Here is a 24,299-nt window from a genome sequence, read left to right on the forward strand (position 1 = left end):
CATTAGGTATCATCACGATGAACTTTTTGACGATTATAAGAAATTGATAGTTGTACTTACACTGAATAGAAAAGGCCTGCTTCGCTATTGCAAAGCTACCTCCAAAAACCCCGACAACCAATACCACCTTGCTTTTATTCAGTTTTTCAAATGCGTGTGTTAGGAGTGAAGAAGAAAAAATTACATGATTTCTTGATTTATTGGAACATATTCTGCCGGAGTTTCTCCGGGGATTGCTATTAATCCGGACGCCGCCTTCTAAATTTGACGATTGGTTATCTAAGCTTTATATCTTTTATCGAAAAGCTTCAAGCTTATCAAGTCACTTTATTTAAGATCTGCATCTCGAAAATAAAAGCTCGTAAACTAAAAAATCACACATAAAATAGTCCTACATCGATCACCCAATATGTCTTTCCTCGGTTTCGGAAGGCCACAGCCTACTTCGGAGGAGAAGATCGCAGCTGTCCAAGCTGAGATGAAGCTCTTAACCCAGATGCACGATCGGTAAGATCCTTGCCCCGGGTGTCCAAATGTCACGCCTTGACAATTGAAACTCTTTTTCGTGAATGGGCCAAGACTGATGCAAACCATCTTCTAGTCTCACAAAGGCATGTGCGAAGAAATGTGTCCCCAATGACTACCGAGAATCCGATCTCAACAAGGGCGAAAGCGTCTGCCTCGACCGATGTGCTGCAAAGTTTTTCGATGTACATATGAAGGTATCAGAACTACTGCAGCAGGAAATGCAAAGTAAAGGAGCTGGCGGCGCTGGTTTCGGCTTTGGTGGTTAATACGAAGGAAGAGTGCTTTATGATGCTATACCTATATGCGATGAAGCTACAGCGGGCTATTGTAACGATTGTACGATATGGATACCGGAACGTTGGGGTATGTCTAATGATACGGTATATCTAAAAGCTCTTTACGGATGGGGGGACGTATTTGAGTGGCTTATCGAATACGACAGGGCTGTACTATGGATTAGTTTAGCCATATCGGATTGGCTCAAGAAATGAATATTCTCCTCATCAACTTCATATCGTACTATCTCCTCGAAAGAACCAAGACTTATCAATTGGGCCCCGAGAGCACGGAGAACAGACTTGTTGGATGACAATGGGCTTGCAATGTTAAAGCCCCAATTATGGTCCATCACCACCACGCACGTACACTGATAATTTCTCGGAAATGACATAGTTGACGTATATTGCAGTTAGGAATCCCTTGGCAAAGTTTAGCCGCTCAGCTTCTAGTTTATCGACAGACCTTATAATAAGATGGCTTTGCAAATAATCATGCTATACTTATTCTTGCCTAGGTAGATTTGCCCCAAGCCTGACATGTATGCCAAGAACTAGATATAGTACAATTTTCAGATGACAGGTTTCACGATATTAGATCGGTGCTACGCACTTGATGTATAGCCCGAGCCCTGACATCGATCACATTATGAGGGCCGAGGACGAACGGCTTCACATGTCACCGGGATAAACCGGGGCTACGGAATATGGGCACTAACATTAGAATGTCTCGAACCCTGGCATGACGACGTTCAAATCTGGGGTATGCGGGGTAAGAGATGCAGAACAAAGAGTACCTAGGCATGTACGTAAACGTTTAAAGCTAGGTAGGTATTTGGTGTCTTCATTCTTTGAGATGTTACGGGGATACTGCATATAATTGCACAGCCTACGAGCATGTTAAAACATGACAACGATCATGTAACCCTAATCTAGATTGCCGAAAGAATACTTATCAATTATTGATGAACTATTTATATTATGATCGGTTTTACTCGAGAAATTTCATAAAAGTCAATTCCTACCAGGTATTAAGAAATAAGCATATGATGCATATGATGCAGATGATAATAGTACGTATCTAATCTGTACGGAGTTTCTTATCAGATTAGCGATCGTCCAACCTTAGCCGTCCTATTGGTAACCCCCGACTGCCCCGACCAAGCTTGGCCCGAGCTTCCCGTGGGTTTTCAGGGCCTTGCCTTGCCTTGCAGCCTAAGCTGGGGAAAGTCCGGTCTTCGGGTATCGAATCATCTCAACAATTGGTGGGACTGTATGACAAGCTTTTGATGAGTTTCTAAGCAAATCTCGTTGGTTGATCTTTCCCTTCCTGCATAAACGGAATCCTTTCCCCTCTGCTGCAACGCGCAGTCGCATCTGCCCATCGCCCATCGCCCGTTGCCCATCTTCCCTATATTTATATATACCCTTAATTCTACAATATACCTAACCTAACCTACCTATACTATAATCTACCATACATAGATTTTTATCATAATGGATTCCTCTTGATTCAAGCCGTCTTCCCTCCTACCTAGGTTATTCCCGTGGTCGCCGAGTGCCCCATGCTCATTTGCTCATCCAGTAGTATATTGCGCCGAACCGTCCTGCATTGTCGCCCAAGGCCATCGTGATCTAGAAGCTGAATCTTAGATCTCTTGCGTTACACTACATCATCCACGACACCCGAATCTTTCCGCGACCCTCTTTCGCGGATATCGTTATCGATCGCATCTCAACTCTTCCCATATCTTTCCTTGCGTACTATGCGCCTCCGCCGAGCCGCCCGCGTTATCCTCGTCGGAGCACCAGGCGTAGGGAAGGGCACCCAGTCTAAGAGACTTCTTGCCCGCTTTCCCCAGCTATCGGCTATCTCCTCTGGAGACTTGCTTCGCCACAATGTTAAAAATCGGACGCCTCTCGGTATCAAGGTTGAGAAGACGATGAAGACTGGTGGATTGGTCTCTGATGACCTGATATTGCGCTTAATTACAAACGAGCTGGGAAATCGTGGTTGGCTCTATGGCGGACGACCAAATTTTATGACTCTTTCGTCATCGTCCGAGGCTGCCTCTTTAGATAGTGTAGACGCTTTTGGGTCCGCACTCGAGGTCGATCCTCTTGCGGGGGCAAGCTTATCTCCGCAGGCATCCGAAGACCCCGCTGCTTCATTTTTACTTGATGGCTTCCCTCGTACCGCCGCACAGGCTCAACGATTGGACGACATTGTACCTATTAACTGGGTAGTCTCCTTACAGACGCCATTCGATGTCATTATGGAGCGCATATCATCTCGCTGGGTCCATGAGCCGTCCGGCCGTATTTACAATACCACATTTAATTCGCCAAAAATACCAGGCTTTGACGATATTACTGGAGAACCACTGGTACAACGGGCCGATGATACCGAGGAGGTATATAGGACGCGGTTTCAGAAGTTCCAGGAAACAAGCGAGCCATTACTCGAACACTACGCTAAAAAGGGTGTTCTATGGGAAGTCCACGGCATGAGCAGTGATGAGATCAGCCCGAAACTCTACCAAGAGTTTGAAAGTCGCTTTTTATGAATATACTGGAAAATTTGGCCTGGGATCGGGACGGCACGTAGGACGTGTGGAATGACTTAAATTGGCTGTATATCATGTTGGGATTTTGAATGAGCAATGCCTTCAAGCTCAACTGGAGTTTAGGGGACTGGACAACAACGTGAGCGGACGAACAGTGGACGCTCTGCTTTTGTGTGTACGCACTACGGCGGAATCCTACCTAAGTTAGGTAGGGTTATGGGGACGACTTGAATATGTTTATATAAGACGAATTCTGGAACAAATTTACAATTCGAAATTCGAATTGAAAGTTATTTATCTTGATACTATCAACAGTATTCGGGAGTGGAATCGATTTATGATTAAGAATTTACATGCTGCACTTTTTGCTTTAAGTCTTAGCTTAAGGTCGTGCAAGATTAGACGCCAATTCTATCATTTTATCAGGTCTGCACTATATTATTCTCAGCTCGTATCTAGTAGTTCTCTAATCAGGGTTAATGCACATATATTATAATCGTGTACAGCTTGTTTACTTTATATCCGTACTCCCATCCATCCAACATTTAGCCCAACGAACTCAGCCATCAAACGGGTGACACTTATAAGGACCCTCGCCAGTAACATCTTGTATAATCTGCACAACAGCGCTCCGACAACAATACACCTTAAAGTCGGTAATAAGGCCCTTCTCATTAAACACGGCCGTGGCCGTCTCCGGGAACGGATCTAACTCCTTGCCGTGCACCACAAGACGATTATTCATCTCCACCGAGATCTTGGTCCCGTCCGCGCTTTCGAACCGATCGACTACGCGACGCTCCTCGATGCGCTGGTCCTTGAGAGCGGCTTTGATGCCGTCGACGACGCCCTGGCGGCCGATGCTAGGGGTTGTGAGCTCGCGCATGCTTAGCAGCCACGCGCGGCAGTTGTCGTCGAAGAAGTTGGCGAATTTGTCGAATTCGGCTGGGGATGAGGACGGGGAGAGGTTGGCCCATGTGGTGTAGAGGGCGTCGAGTTGAGCGTGGAGGGATGATGTAGTAGGCATGGCGAGGTTGGCTTAAGCTGCTTTAATATATATATGTTTTATCACCTTGCGTGTGAATCTAGACTTATAGTTTCGATCTTCGAAAATGATATAGTTAAAGTTAATTGATCCAAGTAACTTAACCTAGAGAGATCTCTATTATAGTCTGGTGTAAATTATATATTCTTTATTTTGATTGTACATGTAATTTTGGAACTCAGATTAAAATATAACTACATGTAGCAAATGTCCCTACCTTAGATGTAACTACCTCATATATACCTATACTTCATCGTTTATATCGACGAATATGGAAGTAGACCCCCTTGCCTTCCCGATCTAAGCTGCCGATGTAAAAGTCGGGTTAGATAGGTTAGGTACCCGTAGCTACCGAACTGTAGGTATGTTTAACTTATCCGCTACTTCCAAACGTTACTTTCCCCGCTCATTTTACCTCTAATTTTAACAAGACGCATACTTCATTCATATAGTCGCTTATTAATTGCTTAGTTGGTTTTGCGCGGACATGCTTATCGGTCGAATTTCTCTTTTTCTATGGGCGGTTTCTTCGTCCGTCCTCGCGGAGGATATTTCAAATCGTCTCGGTAAGCCGATCGTAATAGATACCGACATCTTCTCCGACGTCGACGACGTGGGCTCCCTGGCTGTTGCCAATGTGCTGCATAACTACGGCCTAGCAGACCTACGGGGAGTCGTTGTGAATACGCATTCCAAGTACGGCGCATTGGCCGTTAGTGTTATTAATACGTACTTTGGGAATGGAGATGTCCCTATCGCCGCGATCCGTCCGTTGACGGACGAGATGTTCTTCGATAAGCGGGAATATGTGTAAATTACCTAACCTAACATGGCATGGCAATTTTAATTTGCGAAATATGCTGATGGTTTATAATATAGTCTAAGCGAATATGCCAGCAAGATAGCTCATAACTGGCCTCGCTCCCTGAACGACTCATCCGAAACATCAACGCCGGTTGAGATGTATCGCAGGATTCTCTCCTCAGCGGAAGATCACAGCATAACCCTGATTTCAATTGGCTTCTTAACTAACTTCGCTGCACTAATGAATAGCTCTGCTGATGACATTACGCCTCTTACGGGGGCCTCTCTCGTATCTTCAAAAGTTAAAGAGTTGGTGGTCATGGGCGGCCGGTACCCTTCGGGGATGGAGTTCAACTTTGCCGGTGTCGATCCCGCATCCACGTACTACGTCGTAAATAATTGGCCGCGCCGCGTGCCCATTACATACTCTGGATTCGAGCTTAGCGACAACATCTTCTCCGGCGAGGAACTCGCGGAATACGCGCTGCCAGATTCGCCCGTACTCGCGGCGTATCAGTGGTACGTAGGCCGGTGCAGCACCGCTCGCGAGTCGTGGGATCCTGTTACGACCTTGTACGGGATATTAGGGCTCGACGGGTCCCCTGAATTGGGGATTGGGAAATTGTTTGAGTATGCGAATGAAGCCGGGTATAACGAAGTATCAGCAGACGGCTCGAATGTGTGGGTTAACAACTCTAGCGTTTCGAACCAGCATTGGTTGGAGTTGGCGGATGGAGTAACGAATGGAACTGTTGCAGGGCTTCTGACTAAATTATTCGCTCATAACCCTTCGGATAAGAGCTGCTCTGCATATGGACGCGTGCCATTTCAGACTTAACGTGTTTCTATGTATAGATGTGAGAATCCGTAGCCAGTCCTAATGTCATACTTGCGAGCTTTTTTCAAAATTGGGAAATGCCCACCTTACCATCTACTCCGACTTGAGGACATCGTCTGCTGAAGGTCGCTCCTTAGGTCGGAATACTAACATTCGACGCATCAAATATATAATAGCCTCTGCTTCCTCTCTGTCAAATTCGCCTACTCCGTGTTTCCGACGATACTTCTGCACGTCTTCCTCGAATGCATCGTTAATCGGAGGCCATATATACCGGCCATTCTTTGGATGTTTGTTCTCGTCGAAATACTGAGCTCGTTCCTCCCAACACTCCCACCACTTCAACGGCATGGGTCCTAGGACATCAATCTGCTGAGACGTTACATAGTTTACAGTCGCGAATTCACCGTTGAAGATTGCTTTCATGCCGAGGATTTCCCAAATCGCCACAGCCAGACTCCAAATATCGGCTGAATACGAGAGCGGCGCCTTGGGTTCGAAACGAGCTTCTGGGGGTCGCATAGCGATTGGCGTGCAGCAGCTTTCTCCTCGGCGGACTTCTGACATCGGGGTAAATGACTCTCCAAAATCGGAGAGGAGCACTCGTGCGTCAGAAATCGGGAGTTTCTCTGCGCCTTCGCCTAGACAGAGTGGCATTATTACCATTGCTGGTACATTAGGTGGAAGTTCCTTCCCGTCGCAGCGCACAACAGGGACAGTCTCAGGATCACCATACTCTTCATAGAATTCACTAATGGAAAGTCTATCGAAACTTGAAGGGAGCTTAAGCAATACGTTGCGGAGATGGATGTCTGTAAGAATGTTATAAACATTAGCTAGGAACTAGCTGCGGATATTTCATGATTTTCTTATAACACACCTCCATGGATATAGCCTCTGGAGTGTATATACGCAACGGCTAGAGTGAGACCATAACATAGTGCCCGCGCAACTTCGAGAGGGAAAAGACGGCTATATGAAATCTCCCTAAGATCGCATCGTGCGGGGGTCATCACATAGCATCTGTGTATCCCATTGGGACCATGTACTTCAAATTCGTCCAGGAGCGAAGGAACCAAATCGCAGCCATGATTTACGACCGAAGAGGAAGAAAGAGCTCGGAGGATGTTTATCTCGTTTGGGAGGGAGTCCGCTACGCTGACTTTGACGGCAACGTAGCGCTTTAGGAGGGCATCACGAGCGAGCCAGACGGTGGAATAGCCGCCATATCCTAACTTATCCACGATACGATATCGTTCGTGCAACACGTCTCCGATTATTATAGGATGATAGCCGCCGGGGCTATACCTCTCAAGGGACTCTACACCATCAATCCATTTGTATTCGGGGTCGCAGTCTCGGACCATTGTAGCAAACAGGCGAAAAGCGGAAATAGGTCGTGAATACGAATCAGGTATCAACTTTCGAGGCCAGGAAATATATATTCGGTGTGGGAATGAGTGTCTCATCATACCTAGGTTAGCTGTTATAAACCGAGGTGAAATTGTTTTTTTAAAAAAAAGGGAGGTAATCTAACGGTTGGAGAAGACATCGTGGAACCTGAACTTTGTTTGCTTTTACATAAGCACGTCTCTTTAGCCCTTCGTTTAATAGTAGACGTAGTTATACCGGCTGAAGGCCACGGAATTGCTACTGGATATTATGAAATAATTATTTCGTTTTGATAGAACATGTATAAGGATAAGTCTCTAATTAGTGTAAACTCCGAGTAGCCATTCAGTAATACCATGTGTCTAATTTATATGATTTTACGATACTCTCCTACTTTAAATACCTAGTTGCTATGGTTTTCATTAAGATTCTTATGGTAACTCTCCAACAGAACTCATCACTTTCCGAGCAATATCCTCGGGGGTCTCCTCCCTAATCTCAAGGAGATCCGCATCCGAAGCTTCCCTCGACGCCAGGATGCAGCGCGAGTCTCCAGGTGCGTAAAGCTGGTATACGAGAAGTTCCAGCACCCAGCCTCTATCTCCTCCCTTGTGTTTCTCCCTTCCGCTCTCGAGGAAGTCTCTCGCACTGCCGTGCTGGACTTCCCATTTCTGGCCTGTGACCTTTTGGAAGGCGTCTAGGAGTTGGTTTTGGTTGACTTGGATCGAGCGCGCCTTGAGGAACCGGTTTGCGGTCTCCGTCGGGTGTTTTAAGACGCCAACGACGGCCTGTCCGATCCCTTCTAGCGTTGTCCCGGTGAATTCTTCGGTGCCGTCGTCGTAGATGACTGCAGTGCGCTTTTGGACGTCGAATCCCATTATGGGAAAGCGTCTGAGCGCCTATATGTTCTAATTAGCATCCCATCGCTAGGATACGTGTAGCTCGAGGAACTTTACCCAGTCGATCGGATTGCCGATGGCTATTCCACTAAAGGTAAACTTGGGATTGGCTTGAGATAGCTCTTTTACGCGTTTCCAAGCGACCTCCCTCTGAGCACCAATCGATTTAAATTCCGGTAAGCTATTGAAGCCAGGACCCCATCCAAAGTCGTCTAACACGAAGCGTTGAACGCCTGCAGCTTCGGCAGCGTCGACCAACGTGGTCTGGAATGAGATACCGGCGGGGCCGATGACAGAGATGGCTGCATCTTGGCCTGACAGTGCTGCTGTCAACTTCTCAACTGTGTATTCCGTCCTAATAACGGGAATTCTCTGCGGGAAGATTGACGTAGATTCAATACGAGTGATGATGGTTACGTCGAAGCCAGCTTTCACAAGCGCAGCTGTGATGGGAGTGCCGAAATTTCCTGCCGCCTGGTGACGTTGGTGAGCTGAGATATATCGTAGGGTAATAGTTATAAAGAGGATATAAACCAGTCACTTACACCAAATATAGCGACCTTCTTGATAGGAGACATGATGTAAGGAAATTATAGGTTCTTAATTGCTGTTCAACTAGTATCATATAGATAGAACCTAATAACTAGGAATGAGTAGGTAGGTATAGAATAAATAGTTCTAAGCTATAGACATGAGTTACTCAGAGCTAGGACATAGCATATATATATATATATATATATATGTGTATACTCTTTACGGGATTCGGAATTCGGAATTCAAGCTAAGCCGGTAATCTATATATGTATTAATAATGCCAGCTCATAGGGCTGATGCCTGGAGTCTTGATGCTAACAGGGGTTGATGTGAATTTGTTACTGGTAGCTGTGGTTGGATGAATTGTATTTCATCGAGCTGCAGAAGTGGTTAAGAAGCTAGGTTACTGAGATGGGATGAGACTAGTTAGGCTTAAGATTGACAAGTTAATACTTAGAGTCTTAGTAATTAACTAGTTAACTACTTAGTTCTTATAAATATGGATATATAAAAGCAGAGTTAATATATATAAGTATAGAAACATTGAGATATGTATATAGTACGATGAAAAATCAAGTTAGAAAGGAAATTGCCAACTTCAACTTAGACAAGTTTTGGAGTTATGAGAGAAAAAACAAAAACAAAAAAGAACGTTAATAAAAAACATCTTGGGAGACATCTCGAAGATATAATAATTACACTAGTACAAATTAGGTTAATACAATGTACCCCACACTCAGCTGACACTTTAGCAGCAATAATTTCGACCACCCAGAATCCACAGAATCTCGAATCTTAGATCTCACTCAGCCCTTTTTTACTATGTACATCCTCAATCTTCGAAACTAAGTATCTCTCTCGTATAGGTAAATGTGATGGTGATTTGAGTTGTTCAACTCGTTTCACCGAAGCGTAGCCTTGCTCCAATCGAGTCGCACAAATTGAGATATTTTCTTATTGTATTTTTTTTCTTCTTATTAGACCTCGGTTCTACGACGCGGATCTACAACTAAAATTACTACCTACGCTTACTGTTGTTTCGTGTTTATTTTCATGTCTGAATACCTATAGACTTCTATCAAATAGTCAATATCGATAGTACCGATCGCTATGGTTTGAACTTCGCTTACGATATTTAGTTATTCTCTATCCTTATTTCCCATTGTCCCTAGAATTACCTAAGGTATTTGCTATCAAGATGGCTTCATCACTCATTCGCGTTAAATGCCTCCTCACCGTCCTGTTTTTCGGTAGCGCTGCCTATGGATTATCCAGCCCCGCCGTGGACAAGTCATCATTGATACAAGAATGTCCAATCTTCTTCGATACGATCAAGCGATGCGATCCTATTGCGCCTAATAGTTTCTTACCTCCCCATTTGGCGAGACTTGATAAGGACAAAGGATCTCATTCCCCGGATCTGAACGTTCTGGCCGATCTTCTTGACGCGATGCATGTCATGCAGACGCAATATTTCGCGACCTGGCTCGGGACCTGGCCCGAGTCCATCGACTGGACCGCGGCCGTTATGGGTACCCACGTCTCGGGGGCCGTGCGTAGCCTTTCCGAAGCGTTAGTACACATCAACTCGGACGAAGAAAGCGCTATAGACTTAAAATTGGAGCTGAATTTAGTCGACAAATACTTCACTCAAGTCGCGGGGTATTACTTTGGGCAGGACGCGTTTGCCATTCGCAACGAGGCATACGATGATATCCTCTGGGTGGTGCTCGGCTGGCTCGAGACCATTCAGCTGGTGAGCATGCATAGCGATCTTCATTTCAAGTCAAGTGAGAAAGGAGAAGTTACCAAGCCCGGGACAAGTAAACCTCGAAGAATTAGTGACTTCTTTTCGAACCAGCCTTACCATGGAAACCTTTGGGTTCCTGCGTTTGCTCATCGCGCGCGGGTTTTTTGGGATCTAGCAACCCACGGGTGGGACACAAAGCTCTGCGGCGGCGGGATGGTCTGGAACCCTCGTCTTTTGCCATATAAAAATGCCATTACCAACGAGCTATTTATCGCAGCTTCCATATCCATGTATTTATACTTCCCTGGGGACGACAATACTTCACCATTCTTTAGTGCCGAGAGCCCTGGTGTATCCTCTCCTCGTATACCTAGCGAGCTGAGAGACGCAAAATATCTAAAGGCTGCTGTGGAAGGCTATAAGTGGCTTGTCGATTCTAACATGACCGACCGCAGAGGCCTTTACACTGATGGGTTCCACGTTAGCGGGTATAGCGACACTGGGAATAATAACACAAAGTGCGATCAGCGGAATAACATGGTTCTCTCGTACAATCAAGGTGTCCTCCTCACCGGACTGCGCGGACTATGGGAAGCAACCGGCGCCTCGTCATTCCTAGTGGACGGGCACAAGTTGATCCAAAACGTGATCAAGGCAACCGGCTATAGTCTTGCTTGGGATGCGCCTCTTGAAACTCTTATGAGGTTGTATCCCGGGCAGCTCCCGAGATGGCACGGTCTAGGCCGAGCAGGCGTGATGGAAGATCCGTGCGACGCAAGCGGGACTTGTAGTCAAGACGGACAGACCTTCAAAGGCATTTTCTTCCACCACCTCACGACCTTTTGCGCGCCACTAACCGCGCCCGACACTAACGTCGACACGCGCGCTTTCGACGCGGTAAAAGGTGCCCACAGCAGAGCCTGCTCAACCTACAGCGGCTGGCTGAAACACAACGCGCAGGCAGCGCTACGCACGCGTGACGAGCACGGCAAATTCGGGCAATGGTGGACAGCCGGGTTGCTCGCGCACCGCTGGGCCGGCCCGTGGCCTACCATGAGGGACGACGGGGTGCCGCATAAAAGCGGCGTCGACTACCGCAACTACGGCGTGCCGAACGACACCACATGGCGGGCCCCGCCGCCCAGTAAAGACAAGCCCGGCGTCCACCTACCCGTCGAACGGCCATTTGGAAACCCAGACCAGGCGCAGAAACCCATGCGCGGCCCCGCGGAGAAAAAGAAACGCCAGACGCAAGATTCCAGCTCGAAAGACCCGAACACCCGCGGCCGCGGCAGAACCGTCGAGACCCAGGGCGGCGGACTGGCGCTGCTACGAGCGTATTGGAAGATTGCGCACGCGCCTTAGTAAAACAGGCAGGCAGGCAGCCCGTCAGCGACTCTTTTCGGTTGAGTCGGTCAGATAGAGCGGGTGCTGTCGTAAGCTTAGGTATTTATTATTGGCATTTAGTGGTATATATATAGTCCCATCTAAACGAGTCAGCAAATCAGATAGATAGTCTATCTCTCCATATCGAACCGCATCGTGTGTACATACATAAACGAATTAGGTATCGTTGGGAATGGATAGTGATCTGGACTGAGCGCAATATTAGGAGGTAGGTCTAAGCATATTGGACTAGCAGTTGGATGCATACTATTATAGATACCTAGGTAGGTAGCGTAAGGTACAGTTTTATCTGATCGGGTAGCTTCTGTTTAAGCTTAGTGCTATGATACCTAGGTAGTTGTCCTGACTCGTGCTTCCACGACTAACCCCCCCTTGCAAACCCAACTATGCCTAACTCTGCCTGTCTCTTGTCTTGATATCAAGAATTCAGTCAAAACCAAGTAGAAAAGACAATACAAACACACTACCTGATCACATGATTACTCTTGAAGACAACTTCGATGCCTCAGTCCTGCTCGCCATGGGATATACAATGGTTCTTGCATGTATATCTAACTGACCTAGCCTAACCTGACCTGACTGAGATGACTCCACCTCACAACTCGTCCCTCCCTTGCCTTCTCAACAGGCCGTCTAGGATTGCACAAGCTCTGAGCAAATCAAAGGGCTGTGAACTAGAATCTTCGGACAAATACCGTTTCAAATCATTTCCTAACGTGAATAAAAAACCATGACTCCCTTTGCGCGAACGCCTCGTCCGTGGCCCCCCCTATGTAAACAGTACAATTAGGTAACATATCTCCTATTGAGCTTATTTTCAAACGCGGATATCGAACTTGTCTGATCGATTCGGTTGTATTCCCTCTCATCTTCCTCGTAGTTATTCAAGGCATAAGTGTCTCTGAAGACCCTTCGGCTTAGTGCTCCCTCCATTCACTTCCATTGCTTACACCATTTATATTCTTACTCGGCTCCGAGTGTGATGATGTCGGCTCTGGCAATCCCTCGTCATCATCATCATCGTCGTCGTCGTCATCAAGAACTCTGGCAAGCTCGTCAGGATCCTTCATCCTCGCATCTGGGTCCACAGCTGCGTCGTTGAAGTCGTCATCGCTATGGTTCTGCTGCTCTTGCTCGTGTTCGCGGATACCCTCATCAGCGCTGATCGATATACCCCTAGAACCCCACTTGGACCTGCGCTGCTGGCCGTCACCATTGTTGCCAAGGGCAGGGGCGCTCTCTTCGTCGTCTGTCTCGGCAGCCTGGAAACGCTTATTGCCAAAGATGCGGCCGAGGAGCCAGCCGCGACGGATGTCGTCCGAGTCGACGATACCACCAGCCCGGAGCTTGACGCGCTGGCGCGTGTAGTATACCCAGAAGAAGTCGACGTATAAGGCCGTCTGGATAATACCAAAGATGACGGACACAGCGTTTGGCTTACGGTCGTTGACGTCGAGTTCTCGCCAGATCCAGTTAAGGATGTATAGGCCACGGTACGAGCCTAAGGTTAATAGGTAGAAGGAGTCGATGACGGTTGGGACATTGGTCTGTCGCAGAAGGAGTAATTGGGGGAGGACGCAGATGGACTCGAGGATGAGAGAGAAGTCGTACATCCACTGTATTACGCGTGCGTTAGTTGACTGAGCGCGGGGTAATAGCTTAGAAGAATAATGGTATTCGGACTAACCGTAAAGAAGCCCCAGCGCTTCTCAAATATCAACATGACGAAAGGCGATATGAACAGTGATCCCATTAGAACCACGGCGCCTAACTTCCAGGAGATCTCGCGCTCCCTGGTCCGAGGGAACAGCCATCGCATGATAATGATGATATAGAAGGAGGACAGGATGTAGAAGAGCTTAAAGAAGTAGTTCCAGTTGGACGTCTCACGGAAGAAATCCGTGTATCTCGTACAGAAGACGACGGCATAGAAGGCTTGAGTGATCATAGAGACGCCTACATAGGACGTGTTAGCTGACATAAGCTCCGGGGTAGAGGGGGGAAGCTTTGCTTGGAGGGGGTTTTACCTTCAGCGCTCCGATTGCGATGGATGGCGAAGATGAGAATGCATTTCGAGAGTAGATGGGAACAGTCTCCCAGTATTCGAAATATCTAATAGATATTTCATCAGTATAATTGTTATAAAGGATAGGGAGATTATAGATACTAACATTCCATGCAGTCATTTTGATAGGGAACTCAACTAGGAGCTATTTGCAGCTCTTGGTGATAGGTGGATGATTGAAGGTAAATCCGGCGGCCCTGATTTGCAGGTCAGAGCCGCAGAAGCAGCTATTGTTTTAGAGGTAGGATAGTAAAAACTTGTAGGAACTCTCACAGAGACCTCCGACGAATTCACAAAGAGAAAGGTGGTCTTATTATGTAGTTAGTCAATAGATTGTAAGCTTAGTATAGGATATGTGTCGCGAAAGGGTGATGTAGATGCACAATCTAATGCACGGCTACAGGGCGATGACCATCATTACGTGTGTCCTAGAAGTGGATTATAGTTACACAAGAGTAACCATAATAAGGTTAGCGCGGTTTACCTACAGTGCCCTATGTAGTAGGCACGGACCACATTGACATTATGTACCGAGGGTTTGTTGATGTTTGAGCCGCCATCTTCTTGTTTTGTTCCCCTAAACACCATAGCATCATTAAACCAACTACACCACATCACCCTCAACTATATATATGTAAACGATACTCGATGAAAACTTAAAGCCGGAATTCAGTATCTGGCATATAATAGTTAGTTACTTGATAAACAGGTAAGCATAGGGAGTCAGTTAATAGCAGATTAGCGGCATCAGGTTTATTTGCTATATAGCCTATAGCTTGATTAAGTGCCTAATAATTAAGAACAAAAGAGACAACTAACATAGGAAACAGATGAATAACGAGCGTTGTAACAATCTGGATTTTCGTAATTTTTCTCTCTCTCCGCCTCCAAAAAACATCAAACGTGAAACATGAAACATGAAATCATAGCCTTCCCGGCTTGCAAATCGGCCATGGCCGTAACGGCAAGAGAGTAGCATAGCAAAACAATCTCTGGGATTTCTTCCTCGCATTCAGCGGTAACAAATCTTTGGGGTTTCCGGTCTCGTTCTGAACAAAACCACCCGTGAGATCCTGTCTGATCTCACAACACGAATTTCCTCCTCACAGTAAGCCTAGGAGGGTAAGAACTCCGAAGTTCTTCGCGTGTTCCTTGAAACGTCCCCAGGTGGACGTAAAACACAATCTGCATCAACACTCCATCTTCACTTTTTCGTTGTCGGCCGTTCATAATGGCAATGTTGTTGACGAAGGTGTTCTGCGATGAATGCAATAAGGATAGCTATAAGCGCACACTTAAATAGCCGGGGCCGCTGGCGAATGCGACGACAGTAGACCCTAAGGTAGGTCTCCAGTCAGGTGGTCAATCTTAATGTGGCCAAAGAGGGTATTGTCATAGAACACCACCAGCTCTCTAGTGGCTGGATTCTGAATTAAGTTGCGAGCCGAATTGTCCTTCAACAGGAGGTGCGTTAGGTGTATCCACCGGGGGTGCATCAGAGCTCGTAAGAGGGGAATGAATCTTGAGGAGATCCGTAAGTGACCCGTCAGGGTTCGCGGGGGGAGGAAAACGCATTAGGATCCGTCGAATTTCTATAGCGCCGACAGTCTCGTTGTCGAACTTGATGAGAATGCGCCAGATAAACGGCCAAGGTTCCAGTCTGGTGCGACTATGAGTTCCGGATAGGATATATGTCATTGTCGCCTCTCTATCATAGCCAGGGATCGCCGGGAACGAGTCTGGAAGGAATTGCACTACGCCAATTTGTTGCTTGTCAAACCTGAGGATCCGATTCCAGGGGAAATATCCGTTGGGAAGTAGCTGGGTGCGATTGTCGCGGAATAGGTGTGGGTATAATCCGACAAATTTTTGATACTTGATGCGATCAGCTTGAGTAGGATTCTGCGGGTTCAGACTCTGGACGTAGTCGTCCATGGTGAGAGCTTTTCTGACCCCCTGCGAACTCGGATTGTTGTCCATGTTTGCGGCTTGTCTGGCTATCTGTGAATTGTTGTGTTCAGGTAGATGTACAAAGTCAAGTCGTTGATTGTTGCGCAGCTGATTGTCGCGCAGCTGATTGTCGCGCAGCTGATTGTCGCGTAGTTGATTGTCGCGTACAGCTGCCCCTTCAGGGTCCACATTAAAGGGGTGCGCGTTAGAGGGGCTTGCACCAAAGTTCTGCAAAACATTCTGGCTAGAGGCATAATCCTCCTCCAAGCTATCATCATCGATCACCATCACATCTATCTGCTTTCCTTTCCCTTTGATTGTTGCTTCATGATCATCAACATCCGTACTAGCATCAAAGTCCTCGTCAATTATTATCTTCACCTTATCTCCAACCTCCTTGCCAACGCCCGGAGGGTCTGTATTGATGTCCATCAGGTCCATGCTGGCGAGACACTCTGTCATCTGCTGTTCGCCCTCAGGCTGAGAACCCTCGGAATCAGATTCTTCCAGAGTATCAAGGAACTGGTAAGCATCATCATCCTCGAAGTAATATAACTCTTCTTCATAATCATCAATAGGTTCAAGTTCTTCTCTTAATCCAGCTGCAAGAGGCAACTTCAACTTATAATTAGGTCCTACGTCCTTCAGGACCCAAAAGCCAGAATCGAATAGCTTAAAGGTTCCATACTCTGTCTTAAGGAGCCTCCGAGGAGGCTCTTTTACACGGTCCCGCGCAACAAGAGAGTTGTCTGCAGATGAGGTTCCTTCGCCAGAGTTTTCATCAAGCCGGCTTCGTTTAGAAGGAAGGGAGTGACGAAGCTGGCGAGGTCGGGGAGGAGGCGGGGGTTTAAACCCGAAATGTTTGGCATTTATTCGGTCCTCTATTTCTTCCCACTGTCGCGCGGCCGCTACCGGTATGTTAGTGGTCACGTATGAGACACCAGTCTCTTCGGCATCCCGTTCAGGTAGGAACTTTTTGAGTTCCTCGCGCACATCCCAGGTGCAAGGAGAACGACGGGCAACTGGGTCGATTCGCTCCATAATTCCAGCAAGGCCGTTCCACTGCGTTAGATTCGAAAATACCATTTCGTGCAGAGTGAATGGCAGAGAACATTGGACGGGAGGAGGATGGAAGTATTTAATATTAGACCACTCTACTTCAGTCCTCGCCTTCCAGCACACCGCCATATATTCTTGGATCTCCTGCAAGTTCGGAGGCTGGGTATTAGGGAGACCCTCGTTGGGTAACTCGTGTTCCCAGAAGCTAGCTTTCCCTGCGCATCGTCGTGTCAACCAATTCCAGACTGCCTAAGCCTCGAGTGGTTTACAGTACTTTATGAACTTGGACACCTTGGCACGGAGTAATCTTTCACGATTGTAGCAGGTGTTGCATGGCTTGGAAATGAATCCTGTAATAAGGCGACAAGAAAGTGCCTCTCTTCCTCGTCTCAACCAAGCCCATTTCCATAAGGTTGAGTTAAATTCGATTTCAACATCTTTGATGCCAAACTTAACTCTCCCTTCGCCAGGCGTTTCAGTGGCCCATTGGAAAAAGAATGAGGGTTCCTGACAAAGATGGCAGTAAGGGATCCGGATAGTAAGAGATCGGTGAGGTTCTTCGCTCAAACGAGCCGCCCAGTGATCGTGCATCATCATTTCCTTTGAGACCAATGTAACAGAGCCATCTTCATCAATCTTCTCCTTTTCGACTACAGGGCCATCGACCATTTCTCGCACCCCTGGGTGGTATACGAAAGCGCAATTATCGCATAATTGGCTGGTTAGAGAGGTGGGATCGAGCGGCGGCCAGATAAGGTTCGGGCAGTGTACACGAACAAACGGCTCAGAGATAGTTGGTCTGTTGTGGTTGCTGCGGTCCATTTCATTATCTACTACATCCATACAAGGGCGAATGCTCCAATCGGCAACCTCGTAGCATTTGGGGCAACGGAGACGAGATATACGGCACATGATGACGAAGACGTGAGGGTAGTGTGTGTATAATAGGTGTATACGTAAGGGGTAAACTAACAACTCAGTTAGCATATTTACTCTATTTGATAGATATGCCAGCTTCGGGATGAATCTCTGGGTTTTAAAGCAATACTCACGTTAGATAGAGTCCAGTCCTTCCAAATAAGCGCCACTAATACAAATATGTATTAGAAACTCTTTGCGAAAATTGATCTTGGTTTCCTAAACGGTTAAACAAGTCGTGTGGCACTATTAGACACAGGTTAGTCTGTTTAATTCCGTAATATGATTAATCTTTTACTTAAATAAATAATAGGGGTTTTCTTACAATAGTAATTCAAAAGCCCCAAGACAATAGATGACAGAAGTGATATCTCCGATAGGGGTGCGTATAAGTAACATCGAAGGAGACAAGGTTGGAAAGAGAGAACGATTCGATAGGCGTTACTTGCAAAACGGAAGACGCGTGGAAATACCAAGTACCAAAAGCCTGAACAAGCTCATGTTACGAGTTAATAGTAGGATTTCCACGGAGGTACTTCCGAGTGCTTCTCGTCGGCCTATAAGGGAATAAATTATAGAAGTTGCGATACGGAGTGATTGAGGCACACCCGGATCACACCTTGTAGAGGTGTTTAGTTATGGATGTGGCGAAAGGATAGGAAAGGGAGAAAGGGATGTAGGTAGGTAGAAGAATCTTACGGGAAATAAATATCGGAACGACGAGATGTTAGGAAGCACGGTGGCAAAATTTCTCACGTTGCCCCGTGACAACTTACGGCAGAATTATAAGTAGGTACAGCCCTACGTATGGCTGCCTAGTTTTTTGGCGGTGAGAGCTTTACATCCTTTGACAGACGTAAAGCTATTTATCGCAGGTGTCAACGGCGTTTATCAACACGGGAAGTACCTACTCGTAGGGGGTAAGGCAGTCACGTCGAGAGTTCTGTCTATTTATATTATAGCTGAGGTACGTATATGGATGCACGGATGGTTTATAATAATACGTACCTAGGTAATTATCAACTCAGTTGAGCTTGACCCGTGCTCCAACAGTAGTAACTAATATGTTTCCTCCCTGCCCAAGCCGGCTTAATATAAAAAGCTTTTGTTTCGAGTCGTTGTAAAATTGCAAAGCAGGTGTTTACGAGAGGTTCCGGGTATAAGTCTCACGATGTCTACCCGTTATATATCCCGGCAATCAATAATCTAACCAATATATAATATCTATGATACAACCCAGTGGTTATGATACTGGTAACTTAAAGCCCCCCGGGCACTAGCCTCTGGAATACTTGGTCCGGATCATACTTAGCTTGTACCTGCCTGAGTTTTGCCACGTTATCTGCACCGTAGCTCGCAATGACAGGCTGATCCCAACTTACATCGTTCATGAAGATGTAACGAACAAACTTATCCTGGGCTTTCGCGGTAGTTTCTATATCCTTTATCATGGTCTTCATGACTTCGTGTATAACATAGTCGTCATCTTTAGACCACCATAAGGAATCAAGCTCGAACCAACTCTGGCTAGCTTCTTGTAAACCAAGAGCGTTGCCGCCACGTTGTTGGCTAGCTTTTATAGTGCTTGTAGATATAGGCTGTAAGCCAAAGACTAAGTAGCTGGAAGTGACTGCCTCGATCTGTTTTAAGGCCTGGGATGTAGTTATCACATCTTCTATGTTCTCATACAATAACTTGTCAGGTTCGAGGCTTGTTGTTAATCAGTCAACTTTGTAACCACTGTTAGTTTACAAATCTGTGTATTTTGGCGATTAGCAATACTTAGGTATGTACCTAAGAAGTACTCTAGGTAACTGGAGTTCGTATTTGAGAGACAGACTCCAATAGGTACATACATCATTATTCCTAAGCTCTGATGTGTAGCCAACGTCATTGTAAACCGATCCTTAGTCATAGCTTGGCAAATATTACAGATCAATACAATAGAGCACAACAGGAATGCCATCTGGTTGGTCAAGGTTATAATCGCCGAAGTTGTGCACCCATTATTCGCATTATATATGATTAGTAATGTTACATTTCAGCAGTCGACTTGCGGCTCTATTGGAAATAATGTTACAGTGTAAGCGGAGAACGCGGAGAAGGGCATAGGTATACTACCACCTAACCTACCAGCCTACCCTACTATGTATGTACCTACCGGATATACATGGCATCTACCTTTATGTACACCATGAGTAACGTGCCACAAACAACCAGCCTTATAGAAATTGACGTGATACCTTGATCAATAAATCGGAAGTGATGGTATTGGCAAAGACCCCGATGCATAAAGTCCTATATAATGGGTAGTACCTCACCCTAATATTCTCCTTGCCTGTCTTACGAGGTAGCTTTCTTTTTTCCTGTACCACCGAGGGGTCGCTCTTATGACCCCTACTGCTATTACAGCTATCTTTCGCATATTGGTCTATAGAGCCAATCAGAATATATTAGAAACTTAAATCTTCGAGTGTGATTACCTCTGATCAGAGCGGCGAACAGATGCAAGATTCGAAAAGTGATTCCTTATCGTCACCATGTCTCAGCCAAACGCAGACATCGTAATCAGCGCGTACGTTGCTACGGTCATTCATTTTTTTTTTTTAATTTTCTATTATATATACAATGGGGATGTTTGAAGCTTTACTTATCTTGGCCCTAGGTTCAACGGTGCCTTGGTTGTTCGCAATTTTGCACATGCTAAACGAACCTTTGCATTCGAAGTAACTTTCTTGGAAGGCCTAGGGTCTGGCAGGGGAACGGGATCCCAGAAGCCACCTTTACATTTCCATCCTCACCAAGAAGAATATGTTGAAGTCCTAGAAGGGAATTTGATAGCCGAAGTCGAGGGGCGAGAGTATCTGTTGAGCCCCGACGATGGTGAATTTCGAATTGATCCCTGGAAGATCCATCGATTGTACCAGCCTATTGACACTCCCCATAACACAAGTCAGCCTGGAAACATTGCAAAATTTATACTCTCAGCACAGAACACACCCACTGCTTATAAGCTCGATGCTATGTTTTTCCAGAATTGGTATGGTTATATGGACGAGATTGCGCTAACGGGGGAGAAGATGAATCTCATTCAAGCCATGTGTGTAAGTACAAAACATACATACCTAGCTCTCTCTCCGCCTCTAAATCCTCATGCTTATTTTTATAAGATGTTTGATGCAGGGGGGTCATATTTTTCACTCCCACGGTGGATACCCCTGAATAAATGGATTGCGTGGGCACTTGGCATCGCGATGGGAAGATGGTTGGGCGGCATTCTAGGGTATCAGCCGTTTTATCGAAAGTGGACGACAGACTGGCAATTGGCTTGTGAGAAAATGTCTTCTTCTATCATTCATAGAAGGTTCGTAGATACTACAAGGGGAAAATGATGCCTTGTAGTTGTCACTGGATGTAAACATAACGGATATAGTTCATCAGTTTAGCAAACATTTCTCTCGTTTCCCACCACACTAACCATTTATAATTCATAGAGGCGATTGAGAAGAGTGTAGTAGCCTCGTTTATTTGGATCATGTTTAATTGTAAGCTTAATTGCATTGATACCCGCCTCCGCTGAAGTATATATCGTAAGATCTGTTAATAATTTACCGAGGAAAGGGGTGGGCGTTTCTCATACTTATTGGTGCTCCACTTAGCATCTGGTGGCTTTTATAGTCAAATGCGGCTACCTAGATTTATTTCATTGAAAGATTTCATTGAAAGAAATGATCAGTTTGGTCAAACTTGACGACGCCTTAAGTTGTTAGTGGTGGTTTAGATTAGGTAATACAAGTAAAAGTACTTCGTAGGCCGAAGAAAATAAATGGACCCCGCTAAGCACCATTTAAGTACCGATGTATATATGTACCTATGTACCTACTTTAAGCAAACCGACGTCAACTGTGGCGCGTAACACGACGCGTCTTACAACTCGCTTCAATCTTGAATATCTGTATATTTTCGCTAAACGTACTGCATTGCCTGCCATGTGCTTTAAAACTTGATCCTATGTAAAAATCGTAATATACCCGGTTCCTCACGTCCGAAAGCGAAATGGCTACCAGTGAGTAAAACACCACAATCTTCGTGAGATAGAAACTAATACAGGGGTACGCTAGGCCGTGAAGAGCGTATGCAACAGCGCATGCGTGGAGCTGGGTATGTGTTTCTCTCCTTGCTTTGAATTTTATCGTATTTCTCTAATTTTATAGAATTTAGACGTCACGAAGTTGCCGATGATTCTTTTGGTTTTATCCTTCCGGGTGCCGAAGCTTCCTCGGACCCTGCTTCGGATCCCCCTCCGCCTTCGTCCGTAGCACGATCGGAACCTAATACCTCTGCGAAGCGACGCCGACTAAACCCTGATGCCGATTTGACGAGCTCGCAACCACCCTCCAGTGCGCTAAGAGCCTCGAGAAGAACATCGGCACGGTTGAGTGGGTCAAGAGCTGATCCTTATGCCGTCGTTGAACAAGAAAGTCCCGAGGATGCATCAGGACCTTTAGCAGCTCTAAGTCTGGAGCATCAGGAACCACAGAATGAAGATGAAACTCTGGAGTCTATGGACGCTGTTATACAGCGTCCTGAATCGCGTGGATCCGTAGCTTCTCGATTGTCTCAAGGGCACGTTGCAGAAGAGGTTACTGAAAGTCCTGCTGAAGCTCCGGGAAGTGGACATAGACGTTCGGTTAGAGTTCTTCCCGAGAGTGTCACTCGGAGTGCGAAACTATTGAAAGCTGTGACAGACGAAGAAGCCGGAGCTACGGGCGAGTTCACTTATTCTTCACCTCTAGCACGAAAAAGCAGGGCTAGTGCTGCCACTTTGGGCGCTGCTTCGGCGCGATCAACACGAACAGTAACGAGAGCATTAGGGGGTCTGGACATTGGTGATATTGAGGAACTATCGCCAGCGCAAAGAAGTGAGGCCACGGCAATTCCCGGGTCTACACGATCTACGCGAAGCCAAGTTAGACTAGCTACCCCTAGTATAGTAGATGAATTGTCTTCATCTCCCCAGGCGGCAGGTACTGCTAGTCCCAGGAAACCTCAGCCGAGGGCGAAACCTAAGCCTATAGCTGAACTGCCTGAAATTCAAATTCAAGCAGTTGAAGAGGAAACTCGAGAGGAAGAAGTTGTGGCTGATGAAGAGGAGGCTGAAGCAGTTGACGTCCAGACGGCCGCTCGGAAAATTGGTCGAAAGCGCCCACGGGAGAGTCCACCTCGAGAAGCATCTCCAGAACTACATTCCAGAGTTGAGGACAATCGACCAACAAAGAAAGTCAGACAGAAAAAGGTGCGAGGTAGCCCAGCGGTGCAGTCGCACCCTAAACCCCCTAAGAAAAAGAATAAGCTACCTCCGAAAAGACGGAGTGATGGCGAAGCAATTCCCATCATTGTGCAGAGATACACGAAGCGAATGCATTTGAATGAAGATGACACTAATGGTGACATTCTCAATGCTGATATACCATTTTCTAATCGTGGCGGCGTCAACGTGATAGACGTCTTGTCGCAAGTATGTGACGAAGTCGTCGAGTCCAGTCTGGAGACGCTTCACGAGGCCGCTGTTAATGCGAAGAACTCGGCTACGAAAAAAGAGTTTAGGACGAAACTCCGAGCTCTGGAGGCATTTAAAGAAGAACTACGAACACGCCTTTTGGAACACGTAAGTTGCTATGCTGACATCAGAATGTACGTCCTAGCTAAGAGTTTTAGACTATTGCCCTTGACACCATGCATGCGCTTAAGAAGCGTGTGCGATCGGTCCAGAAGGACAAGCTTACACTCCGAACCGAGATAATGCGTATCCGTGCCGAGAGAGAGCAAGTAGCTCTGAAGATGGATGCGGTAAGAATGCGCCATGAGACGGCGAGCAAGGAAACACTGGTGCGTCTAAGATGGCAAATTTAGTAGTTTACGGAGTTGTTCTTTTTTCGCTAACTATATATCAGCATCAACTAGAACTCTCCTCTGCAATGGATGACATTGAATTGGCTATCGAAAATGGGAAATCGGCCCCAGATCTTAACCCAAAGGAAAAGAAAGCAGCCGAGCTTTCGAATCTAGAACTGTTGATTTCTAGAGTGGCTAGCCAAGCCAGCGGTGGCAGTGATAGTGGTGGAAGTCTCAAACAAATCAAGGACTTCAATGCCTTCCTCGAGCGCACTGCCGCTGCTCTCGAGGGAAGATGATGATGTATGACTTAACCTGACTGGCCGACTTTTTCTATTTTTCACAGTATTCCGCAATTACATCAAAGCAATGC

The 24,299-nt window shown here is 46.3% G+C and overlaps 10 protein-coding genes across 10 annotated transcripts; 5 read left to right on the forward strand and 5 right to left on the reverse strand.

The window, feature by feature from the left end:
- Positions 1-409: 409 nt before the first annotated feature.
- Positions 410-794, forward strand: GL218_06299 (Mitochondrial import inner membrane translocase subunit TIM10; the record flags this gene model as incomplete). Its single annotated transcript, XM_033583007.1, has 2 exons — positions 410-507; positions 602-794. 2 exons carry the CDS (start codon positions 410-412, stop codon positions 792-794), a joined length of 291 nt encoding a protein of 96 aa, XP_033434169.1.
- Positions 795-2,569: 1,775 nt separating this feature from the next.
- On the forward strand, positions 2,570-3,370 carry GL218_06300 (GTP:AMP phosphotransferase, mitochondrial; the record flags this gene model as incomplete). The annotated part of the gene is made up of 1 exon (XM_033583008.1): positions 2,570-3,370. One exon carries the CDS (start codon positions 2,570-2,572, stop codon positions 3,368-3,370), a length of 801 nt encoding a protein of 266 aa, XP_033434208.1.
- Positions 3,371-3,929: 559 nt separating this feature from the next.
- GL218_06301 (uncharacterized protein) lies at positions 3,930-4,397 on the reverse strand (the record flags this gene model as incomplete). Its single annotated transcript, XM_033583009.1, has 1 exon — positions 3,930-4,397. The coding sequence occupies one exon, from the start codon at positions 4,395-4,397 to the stop codon at positions 3,930-3,932; it is 468 nt and encodes a 155-aa protein (XP_033434207.1).
- A 505-nt stretch (positions 4,398-4,902) lies between these two features.
- GL218_06302 (uncharacterized protein) lies at positions 4,903-6,057 on the forward strand (the record flags this gene model as incomplete). The annotated part of the gene is made up of 2 exons (XM_033583010.1): positions 4,903-5,225; positions 5,295-6,057. 2 exons carry the CDS (start codon positions 4,903-4,905, stop codon positions 6,055-6,057), a joined length of 1,086 nt encoding a protein of 361 aa, XP_033434210.1.
- Positions 6,058-6,150: 93 nt separating this feature from the next.
- Positions 6,151-7,424, reverse strand: GL218_06303 (Serine/threonine-protein kinase spk-1; the record flags this gene model as incomplete). Its single annotated transcript, XM_033583011.1, has 2 exons — positions 6,151-6,869; positions 6,938-7,424. The coding sequence occupies 2 exons, from the start codon at positions 7,422-7,424 to the stop codon at positions 6,151-6,153; spliced, it is 1,206 nt and encodes a 401-aa protein (XP_033434209.1).
- A 456-nt stretch (positions 7,425-7,880) lies between these two features.
- On the reverse strand, positions 7,881-8,926 carry GL218_06304 (uncharacterized protein; the record flags this gene model as incomplete). The annotated part of the gene is made up of 3 exons (XM_033583012.1): positions 7,881-8,348; positions 8,406-8,822; positions 8,894-8,926. The coding sequence occupies 3 exons, from the start codon at positions 8,924-8,926 to the stop codon at positions 7,881-7,883; spliced, it is 918 nt and encodes a 305-aa protein (XP_033434212.1).
- A 1,154-nt stretch (positions 8,927-10,080) lies between these two features.
- Positions 10,081-11,997, forward strand: GL218_06305 (uncharacterized protein; the record flags this gene model as incomplete). The annotated part of the gene is made up of 1 exon (XM_033583013.1): positions 10,081-11,997. One exon carries the CDS (start codon positions 10,081-10,083, stop codon positions 11,995-11,997), a length of 1,917 nt encoding a protein of 638 aa, XP_033434211.1.
- Positions 11,998-12,956: 959 nt separating this feature from the next.
- On the reverse strand, positions 12,957-14,225 carry GL218_06306 (ER lumen protein-retaining receptor; the record flags this gene model as incomplete). Its single annotated transcript, XM_033583014.1, has 4 exons — positions 12,957-13,655; positions 13,727-13,995; positions 14,067-14,151; positions 14,211-14,225. 4 exons carry the CDS (start codon positions 14,223-14,225, stop codon positions 12,957-12,959), a joined length of 1,068 nt encoding a protein of 355 aa, XP_033434214.1.
- A 1,292-nt stretch (positions 14,226-15,517) lies between these two features.
- Positions 15,518-17,140, reverse strand: GL218_06307 (uncharacterized protein; the record flags this gene model as incomplete). Its single annotated transcript, XM_033583015.1, has 1 exon — positions 15,518-17,140. The coding sequence occupies one exon, from the start codon at positions 17,138-17,140 to the stop codon at positions 15,518-15,520; it is 1,623 nt and encodes a 540-aa protein (XP_033434213.1).
- Positions 17,141-22,087: 4,947 nt separating this feature from the next.
- On the forward strand, positions 22,088-24,225 carry GL218_06308 (uncharacterized protein; the record flags this gene model as incomplete). Its single annotated transcript, XM_033583016.1, has 5 exons — positions 22,088-22,097; positions 22,153-22,192; positions 22,253-23,699; positions 23,750-23,920; positions 23,986-24,225. The coding sequence occupies 5 exons, from the start codon at positions 22,088-22,090 to the stop codon at positions 24,223-24,225; spliced, it is 1,908 nt and encodes a 635-aa protein (XP_033434206.1).
- Positions 24,226-24,299: the final 74 nt, after the last annotated feature.

The sequence above is a fragment of the Daldinia childiae genome (genome assembly GCF_008694065.1).
Source record: "Daldinia childiae strain JS-1345 chromosome Unknown Scaffold6, whole genome shotgun sequence".
Classification (NCBI taxonomy): Eukaryota; Fungi; Ascomycota; class Sordariomycetes; order Xylariales; family Hypoxylaceae; genus Daldinia; species Daldinia childiae.